Source organism: Sinocyclocheilus grahami, unplaced genomic scaffold, assembly GCF_001515645.1.
Source record: "Sinocyclocheilus grahami isolate Dianchi unplaced genomic scaffold, SAMN03320097.WGS_v1.1 scaffold405.1, whole genome shotgun sequence".
Classification (NCBI taxonomy): Eukaryota; Metazoa; Chordata; class Actinopteri; order Cypriniformes; family Cyprinidae; genus Sinocyclocheilus; species Sinocyclocheilus grahami.
Window position 1 is genome coordinate 405149 of NW_015505584.1, and position 10733 is coordinate 415881.

At 35.7% G+C, this 10733-nt stretch overlaps 1 protein-coding gene across 4 annotated transcripts in view; it reads left to right on the forward strand.

Moving 5' to 3' along the window:
• LOC107550676 (fragile X mental retardation syndrome-related protein 1-like) overlaps nt 1–6493 on the forward strand; it is a 15597-nt gene extending 9104 nt beyond the window's left edge. For 3 of the 4 annotated variants that reach the window (XM_016232018.1, XM_016232019.1, XM_016232017.1), the window contains 5 exons: nt 310–489; nt 2248–2448; nt 4118–4195; nt 4867–4952; nt 6178–6493. In XM_016232018.1, coding sequence (XP_016087504.1) covers nt 310–489; nt 2248–2448; nt 4118–4195; nt 4867–4952; nt 6178–6324 — 692 coding nt within the window. In that variant the 3' untranslated portion in view covers nt 6325–6493. The remainder of the gene's footprint in view (nt 1–309; nt 490–2247; nt 2449–4117; nt 4196–4866; nt 4953–6177) is intronic. The other variant, XM_016232020.1, reaches the window with a different exon arrangement.
• The last annotated feature ends 4240 nt before the right edge of the window (nt 6494–10733 follow it).

Sequence of the window (10733 nt, forward strand, 5' to 3'; positions counted from 1 at the left end):
GGACTTAAGAAAATACAGTGGACCAACACCAGCAGGTGACATGGCAGTCCAAATTATCACTGACTGTGGAAACTTCACACTGGACTCAAGCAACATGGTTTCTGTGCCTCTCCACTCTTCCTCCAGACTCTGGGACCTTGGATTTCCAAATGAAATGCAAAATTGACTTTCATCTGAAAAGAGGACTTTGGTCCACTGTGTTTTCTGAAGTCCACAGTCAACGCAAGATAATGACTGGTTTTGTGCTCCAGGGTCACATATTTGGAGGAAATTATATTTTACATGAATTAAATGAAACCTATTTTGCAGGCACTAACTCCGAGCACTCGTACGCCTCGGAGACCGACTCTGAGCGCAAGGAGGAGCTGAGTGACTGGTCCATGGCAGGAGAGGAGCCCGAGCACAGCCCCAGACAGCAGAGGGACAGCAGGAGGAGAGCAGGAGAGCGCCGGGGCCGCGGCAGAGGGCCGTCCAGCTCCATTAGCTCAGGTATACTGGCTCCCTTCTGCCCTTCAGCAGCAACACACTTTATTCACCAGATTTTAGGGCTTCATGAAATCAGTTTTATTTTGTCCTAAAGTCTGTCTCTTTCTGGATTCCATTTTAATGGTTTAAATAAATCAGAAACCATGTCTAATCAAATAAATTCATTCAGCTTTAACATTAAATAATTTACTGATGTTTTAACAATATAAATTTAATTGCTAAATGAAATTTTATTTTTTGAGAAATTAGCTGTTTTATTTATTTATGCATATTTTTTTTAAATTATTTTTCATGGTTCGATATGAATTTATTATCAAAAACAGTGGTAATCAAATGAACGTGTAAAACTTTGGTTGTTTTTTGGCACAACAGAGAATTTTTGAACATTTGTGATGTTCCTTAAATGGGTCATATGATGCGATTTCAAGTTTTCCTTTCTCTTTGGAGTGTTACAAGCTGATTGTGCATAGATAAGATCCCTGAAGTTGCAAAGACTAAAGTCTCAAAACCAAAGAGATATTCTTTATCAAAGTTAAGACTCTGCCACACCCCCCTAAAATGGCTCATTCTAACACGCCCCCACATATCTACCTCACTATGTGGAAATATTAGAGAGGGTGGGGGGGTCACATCACAGTAGAGTCAGCTGTCTTAACCGTGGCTTGTGTACTGCAAACACATACCAGCTTCATCACTGTGTCTGTCACGCGACTCTGTTCCCCTTTCGGGCTCTGTCTTTACATTTATTTTGAAAGATGAAGCTCGCGATTATGGTAAGGGGCGTTACATTTCCGACGAGTGCTTGCGGTGTTCGGCCAATCACAATGCACTGGGTCAGCAGGCCAATCAGAGCAGACTGCGCTTGTCGGAAGGAGAGACTTTGTAAAAAACGAAGCGTTTGAGAGAGGCGGGGGGTAGAGGACCTATAATAATGTACAGTATTTGAAAAATAATGTGTTTTTTGAACATTAAAGCATGTCAACATATTCTGTTACACCAAATACACAAAATAATGCTCTTTAAAAAAGCATCATATGACCCTTTTAATAAAAAAAATAAAAAGTATTGAGATGTTTTACTGTACAATAGTAATATATTTCTGTCTTTTATATCTTCAAGGTAAACCAAACTTTTATTTTAGCGGGTTGTAGTAAAGGCTTTCCATCCGCATTTTCGGCATCACAGAAATCATAAGGCACAAAGATTTATGTTTTATGGAGGAGGAAAATGACACCATAAATTAAAAATTCCCTCGTTTTAGTTAAATTGTGGCTCTAAGAATAGTAAGACATGGCCACGATTTACCTAAAAAGAGAGAACAAGTTATGTTGTGGTGAAAGTTTAACTAAATTGCTGGAACATTTTAATAAAACATTTCCACAAATTGATAAGTTAAGGGAACAAACCTTTTTTTTTTCCATGTGATATATGTGGCTCTGTAATGTTTGAATATGTCTGAGTAGATTGGATGAGTATGTAGTATATTGGATTGTTTCAAAGCAGTATTTTAGTTTTTTTTTTAATAAAATAATTTTTAATTTAAATTAAATATTTCAAATTTAGTATTTGATAGCATCTGTATTTTAAAACCAAATTTACAAAACTATTAATACATTCAAAAGTTTTGCACAGATTAGCACCTCTGAAATCTTTTTGATCTTTTTACAAATCTAGTTGCTCTGTAATTAATTAATACATTTTTGTCCTTGCATGTTACATTGCCCAGTAAGTATTTATTTTAGTTCTTGTCTTTCGTGTCAGTCCTGAAAGATCCCGATGGAAATCCATATAGTCTGCTGGATGACACCGAGACGGATCATACAGCGGACACAGATGCCAGTGAGTCCCAGATGAACAGCAGCCGTCGCAGGCGCTCCCGTCGTCGCCGCACAGATGAAGACAGCACAGTCATGGACGGCATGAGCGAGTCCGACAACACCTCCCTCAGCGAAAACGGTCTCGGTAAGCACATCAGTAGGAGGAGCTTCACTGCATTTTACTCAACCAAATCAAGTCAACTGCAATACATATACAAATTGCTAAACCAACAGTTGTTCGCAGTTTATTTAGAACCACACAATTATAAATAATACTACAGAAAAAAAGTACAAACTGTACAATCCACTTAAAAAGTGTCGATAGCCAACAGCTAGAATTTTCTGCAGGAACAAATTCTCTCCTCTTTTTTTCTGTAAATATAAATGACTTTCTATTTCTAGATTTCTAACATCAAAGAATTAAAAAAGGTTGGTTTCCACAAAAATATTCAGCAGCACAACTGTTTTCAGCATTGATAATCAGAAATGTTTCTTGAGCAGCAAATCAGCATATTAGAATGATTTCTGAAGATCATGTGACACTGAAGACTGGAGTAATGATGCTGGAAATACAGCTTTGATCACAGGGATAAAATAAATTTTTAAAACAGATATTCACATAGAAAACTGCTATTTTAAAATATACTATTTCACAATATTACTATATTACTGTATTCTTTTTTTTATTAAGTAAATGCAGTCTTGGTGAGCAGAAGAGACAAAAATCTTGAGAATCTTACAGGGCTCTTTGCTTACTTTTCTTTTGTGCTCCTAATTAAAAAATTTCAGATCATAACAAAAATTAGCCTTCCCATTACGAGGTGATATTTGACTCCTTAAAGTGATTTACACGGGCATTTTTTTAAAATGTTACATTTGTGATGGCATTTTTTGTAACTTTATTTGAAAGTATGTAATCTTTTACGTAAAATTTAAAAAATTTGCGTTTATAAGCTTTCTTCAAAATTTCCAATTAAAACAATAGAGTAAGAAGAATAAGTTAGCGATCATGAAATCAGTATTAACAAATTTCATTTCCACTACAGAAGCGGCACAGAAGAACACACAAGTGGCATATAGGTATATTTACAGATGTTTAATGAGGCTCAGAGGTGGCAATTATATTCATAAATTCATGTTGAGATTGTTTTAAATATACAATTTTGAATATTGAAATATTAAATGATTTAAATAACTGAAATTAAACTAAAACTGCCAGCAGGTGGCGGCAAGTCACTGATTTTATCACTGAATCATTCATTCAATCGATTCGTTCAAACAGCTGATTCCTTCAGGAACAAAGCAAGTGATGAATAGGTGATTGAATCATTGACTCACTAGATTCGTTTAAAAACGCTCGTTCATTCATAAACGAAACACCTCTGTGTTTGCTCGGAGATGCGCAGAGGCTCAGCTGTGACTTTGTTTGAAACTATTTCCGTTGACGAAATAGAGCAAAATCAGGCAATGGTTTTGTAGTCGGACAAAACTTTGTTATAATGAGAGGATTGGTGAGCTCGCAGAACTCAGCACTGAACAAAACCTGAGCAGTGATTGGATTCTGATTAGCATTGTGTTCGAGGAATCAACAGATATGTCTGATACATTACTCAACGCTGCAAAAACACGTTGTAAATAGAAACCTTTGAAGCTCCCCTGAGCGCAAACACCGGTATCCTGATCGGGTCAGGTGCTCCTTAATACTTTTTCATATGACTTAGTTGATAACATGACAAATTCCACAAATTGCAAGTTGCTCGATAGGCTTTTTCCAAAACGGCTGTCAGTATTTAAGGTCTCCCGGTCTCTTGTAGATGATGCTGAAGCTAAACCCCAGCGGCGCAATCGTAGCCGCCGCCGCCGTTTCCAGCCTCCTGAGGAGAGGCAGCCAGGTACCGAGTTATGAATTAACACGGGCTTTGTGTTCAAGCGAGTGTTAATCCAAACTGCATGGCACTGACCGCCTGGAATAACATCAGGACTTCAAATGAAACCCACACGATCAAACAGCATCCTGTGGCAAATAAATTAAGTTTTCTCTTGAGGAAAGTTATTGTCAGCGGTTTGTTACATTTGTAACAGGCATCTGCATGAAATAACATCCCAAAATTGGATGGAACTTCTGAATGTGCACTGGTTTCACAATTGCAAATAACATTGTTTTTAATGCTGTAGGCATTGATCTGCATGGTTTATGCAAACACATGTCGGTCTTCTGCCTCAAAGGAGTGGTTTACCTACAGGATTGTGATATTAATTTACTGACATGTCGTTCCGAACCCTGAACAGAGAAATCGTCCAGCTGAATCTTCCTCTCCGCCGCAGCTCTCATATCTCTGTTGTCCGTGCACATACTCTGACTTCACATATCGGATCATGGTTAACTTCCAGGTTTAAACTTTCCTGCGTCCCGCAACCAGATGGAAGCGTAAGATGTGAGAGCTCCGGCAGAGGAACATTTTCAGAGCTTATCTTTTGGTCTGTTCCTCACGCAAAGCTATTTCACCCTCATTTTATAATTATAAAGCTCTTTTACTAATGAAATCATTGATGTCTCTTGCAGTTACGGTGGCTGACTACATATCACGAGCCGAATCTGAGAGCAGACAGAGGAACCCAAGAGATCTGAGGAAGAACAAAAAGGACATGGTGACTCTATATTCCTTCTTTTATCCATCTCTGTGATTAGTTTTAAATTGAAGAACAGGGGTGCACAACATTTATGATATTTAATCATAATTATAGACATTTATATATATATATATATATAATTAATTAATGTTTATATTGGATATTTTCTGGCCAATAATGGATATTTAATTGTTTCTGCTTATTAGCAAGTGATTGTGGCAAAGATGTACTATTTAACTCCTATTTTACAATTCATAAAATTTTTTTCTATAGCTGATTTGTATATTTATAAATTTTTTGTGCAGTGCAATATTTTGTGATCAGGGTTATTTCTTCAGTTTGTTGCCAAGACAACATTTCTCATTTTCAATGTTAACTTAATGTACTAAAACTAAATAAAAAATGAATAAAAACTATATAGACATATAAAAAAAACACTAATAAAATGACAAAAGGAATATTTATACATTTTTCGTGCAGTACTTTATCATGTTGTCATCAAGGTTAATTTAGTTAACTAAAACGAACAAACAAAAAGTTACTTATAATAAATTGTAACTAAAACATGTTTTTCATATTTATGTGTATATATATATATATATATATATATATGTATATATATATATATATATGTTTTGTTTCAGTTTGTTGCCAAGGCAGCATTTTTCATTTTGTTAACTTGACGTACTAACACTAAATTAATAATTAATAATAATGATAAAAAAATATATAGACATATTAAAAATTAATAATAATAAAATGACAAAAACGGTCAAAATAGAAAATACAAAAATAAAAACTAATTTAAAACAATTGTATTGAATTTAAAATAATAATAGTATCTCAATTATACCAACGTAATGGCTGAATGAACTTGTAGCATATACAAACCATTTTATTTCAGTTTTTAACAAAGTGTTTTCCTTTCATAATATTGCTTATTTATCAGTTATCTACTGTAATGTGGCCTAAAATTGTATTATATGTTTTTTTAAATATTGGTGCATCTCTACTCTGAAGCTATGTAGACAGGTTTCCCTCAGTCATCAGAAACCTGTAAATATTTGCTGAGAAAGTCTTGAAAAATGTTGCTCAGCTTTAAAGTATTTAATTTTTTATAAACCCATCTTCAGTAATCACCACAAACAACTGGACTAGTCATGAAAACTCGAGGTGTTGTATTTAGATGAAAGCTGCGTGAAGAGCTCTGCTTGTAATCGCAGCTGTTTTGCGTCGTCCACAGGGTCAAGTGGAGTTCATATCGGAGCACAGCCCGGCTGAAGCCGTGAGCAATGGCTCCACCAAAGCAGATGATCAGAGCAGAGCGCCACGAGCTTCCGCTGAGAAGACACCCAAAGCCAAGCCAGCCGTCATCAACGGAGTCTCCTAACCAGTTCGCTTCATATCTCCAAACTCGTAACCTTTACAATTTTACAATAGTGCTTGTACAAGCTTGCCAAAGATAGACGTACGGACTTCCACAATCTCGATTGCACTTTTCAGTTCCTTCACTATGGAACAGATAATTACAATGGAAAAAAAAATAAAAAATTATGAGATGGAAAAAAAAACGTTACATCACACCTGTATTCCTGATCGGATGCTGTGCCTTCAGAGCGTAGTTTCAACATTTTGTTGGCTGGCTATATAGCAAACAAACAGAAAAAAACAATACTTTCTGTATTTCTGAATACAGAAAGACTCCCAGACATCCTTCGCTGCTTTTTGTTACGTTTTAATATGCAACCACTTCTTCACGAGGGGTTATGGGGATAAAAGGATGTTTTGCACTGAATAGTCATTTCTTGACCTTTAGAATAATGTTAGTCTGGAAACTGGTCTGCTAACTGTCCATTTTAAATGCTGTATGCACAACACTTCCTGAACGATTGATTGGGTTTCATTTTTTGCCTGTTGGGTTGTTGTAATGGTGGCAACCGAGACGTTACATCACACCTGTATTCCTGATCGGATGCTGTGCCTTCAGAGCGTAGTTTCAACATTTTGTTGGCTGGCTATATAGCAAACAAACAGAAAAAAACCAGAATACTTTCTGTATTTCTGAATACAGAAAGACTCCCAGACATCCTTCGCTGCTTTTTGTTACGTTTTAATATGCAACCACTTCTTCACGAGGGGTTATGGGGATAAAAGGATGTTTTGCACTGAATAGTCATTTCTTGACCTTTAGAATAATGTTAGTCTGGAAACTGGTCTGCTAACTGTCCATTTTAAATGCTGTATGCACAACACTTCCTGAACGATTGATTGGGTTTCATTTTTTGCCTGTTGGGTTGTTGTAATGGTGGCAACCGAGACTGTTTCGCTAAAGGAGCCTTTTTTTTTAGTTTTTGGTTTATTTATTTTAAAATGTACAGTATTTAAAATTAACAACGCAGTGGATTTTAACACTAAACTGCCTGAACTTCTTGGCACGCAGATTACAAATTTTGGACTACTGAAAAATCAATTTCCAGCTGTTCTGTTCTGTAAACTACGTTCGTTAGTCCTTTTGTTTTGTTTTTTAAGTGTGCAATATGTTTTGTATGCAGGTAGTTCATAAATAAACATTTGATCTTCCAGCCAACCTTTCATAGTTGTATCAGGTGTTTTGGTCTTTCCTGTCCAGACAAGGCTTCTGAATCTTTCAGCTTTCCTTTGTGTAAAAGTGTGGTAAAGTTTGAAGTTATTTGGTGAATCTGAATGGGTGAAATCCAAACATTTCAACCATGTGGTTGGGAATTTTGCATGAGGGCAAAAGATTCCCCATGTAGATTTTGCAACAATTGAAATGAATCAGATTTTTGCCACATTCAGCTGAGGTGTAAATTGATTCATTTTCATACAAAGGAGATCAGATCCAGATGACAGCATGGTGTTTAATGATCATGTAAGAATTCAAGTGCATCAGAGAGAGAGCTCGTTCAAGCATTTGATGAAGATCTATTTCTTCATCTGTCCGTCAAGTAAATCTTTAGCCTCGTTGATTTTTGTCGCCAGATACGGGGATCCGCCTGCCGGAAGAAACACAAACAACACCGACAGCTCAGAGGAACTCAGATCCTGCAGAGTTCTGTATGTTTTGCATTGTACGAAACATGAAGTCTCACCTCGGTCAGGATGGTTTAAAATCATCAGTTTTCTGTGTGCCTCTCTGATCTTGTTTTTGTTAGCGGTAGGACTAAACGAAAGAGAATGAAAACTTTTTAAAGAAATACACATGGGTCAAACTTTGTGTACAGTCCCTTTAATCTTATGATATTTAATATGGATTAGATTACCATCTACCTAAACATGTTTCTGACTCCGAAAGCAGATTAAAGGCTCATTCACACTAAAGACGTTAACTATAACAATAAATTTAAAGTTCAAATAATCCTAGAAGTATTATGCAATTATGATGAAATGAGTTCTATGAGAATAGTGAAGTCCTCACTACTGCCATAACATAAAGGCCTGTTCATACAAAGAACGAAAACTATAAACATTAACTATTAGCATCCACACCAATGGATTTTTAACATTTATTATAAGGATGTGATGCATTGATGTTGTTTGCCGCTTTAAATGTTTGAGTGCTTTAAATCAGGATGGATTCTAATTGGCTGTCGATATTTTTATCGTTCAGCAGCTGGAAGAAATTGTTCTGAAAATGATTCCATGTTTCATTATAGTTACAGTGTGGACTTCACTATTCTCAAAGAATTAGAATGATTAAAACTCTATAATAGATTCTCATTATCGCTATAGTTATCAGGGCAGACAACAACTGCAACGTGCTCTTATAAGAAACAGGGAAAAAAATGCATTCTGTGTGAACGGCCCCTAAGCAGATTTTAGAAAAGACTAAAATGTGGTATAACAGGATTGAATAAACACTCAAATTTCAAGTTTGTCAGCTGTACATATTCTCTGATTACAAATTAATGACCATTACTAATAACAACTACACTGTAATATACTCTAAACTGTTGTGTAACGGTGGAACTAAACTTGGTGGAAATGTAAATGCTGTAAAGTAAGATTAAGTAAATGTGAAGTAACAGGGTTGAAGACACTAAAATTTCTACTTTTTCAGTTGTACATATTTTCTGATTTCAAAATACGTTATTAAAACAAACACTATAATATTCTATATTGAGTAACAGGATGGAACTTGACAGTGAAAATGCTTTAGAAATATATGATGAAATGTGGTGTAACAGGGCTGAATACTCAAATGTATACCCCGTCAGTTGTACATATCCGATTATAAATTGATGACCATTATTAAAAGCCATGTAACAGGGTGGATCCTAACATGGTGGAAATGTACGTAATGTAAAGTAAAATAAGCAGACTAAAATAAATAATAAAAAGTGGAATAACAGGGTTGAAGAAACATTTAAATTTCTTCTTCGACAGCTGTACCTATCGTTGTTCTGAAAATGCTTCCATGTTTCATTATAGTTACAGTGTGGACTTAACTATTCTCAAAGAATTAGAATGATTAAAACTCTTTAATAGATTCTCATTATCGCTATAGTTATCAGGACAGATAACAACTGCAACGTGCTCTTATAAGAAACAGGAAAAAAAATGCATTCTGTGTGAACGGCCCCTAAGCAGATTTTAGAAAAGCCTAAAATGTGGCATAACAGGATTGAATAAACACAAATTTCAACTATGTCAGCTGTACATATTCTATGACTACAAATTAATGACCATTACTAATAACAACTACACTGTAATATACTCTAAACTGTTGTGTAATGGTGGAACTAAACTTGGTGGAAATGTAAATGCTGTAAAGTAAGATAAAGTAAATGTGAAGTAACGGTTGAAGACACTAAAATTTCAACTTTTTCAGTTGTACATATTTTCTGATTTCAAAATACGTTATTAAGTGCAGATTTGTCATAATGTGCTGGAACTGTACCTGCAAACCCTGCTGCTGCCAGGGTAAGGCCCACGGCCACCATGGTACTAGCCTAAAATACATTAAACAATAACCCTTGATTGTGCAATTTGCATTAATTGAGAGGCAATTTGCATTATTTAATACAATCACACACCACACACGTCAATCATAACACATCGCTTATATACAGACTATTTCTCATCACATGTATCATAATCATATCCCACAGTAGCATACAATATTAACCCATATACAGATTGCACAAGTTTCACTTGAAGCTTTATGTTTTATAGTGTGAAAATGACATATACTATGTTTAATAAACAGACTTTGAATGTATTTATATGTCAAATGGCAAATATCTATAAACATGAATTATTTGCTCAGGCTGTCAATCTATAACAGCACTGAATGTCACTATAAGTTAGCAGCAATGTGCTAACGCTAGCTCTCTTTTGCTTTTAATTTGCTTAATAAAAGCATCAAAAATCGCGTCACGGTGAAAGAGGAAACACTTACCATTTTCTCTGCTAAGATCCTGTGTTGTGATCGTCTATAATCATACCTTTATTCATAACTGACTGCTAAATGTCACGCTCACGTGTTGTTGTTTTGCTGACTTCTGAACTTCAGAGAGAGAGAGAGAGAGCGACCTGCCGCAAAACGAGCCAGCACGTCGCGAAGCCCGAACAGACGTCGTAAATCGTCAGGCGCAAATGATGCATGCAAGTCACAAGTTTTTTGTAGAGCTCCTTGGTCTCGTGCTGTGCTGAAATGTAAGGTAACCATAGTAACAGTGACTATCTGATGCTATTTATGAATGAGAAGCTGAGTTTGAAAACGGAAACCTATTTGTATAGAAACATATCATGTGTACACTAAATCTATTCAAATCATCA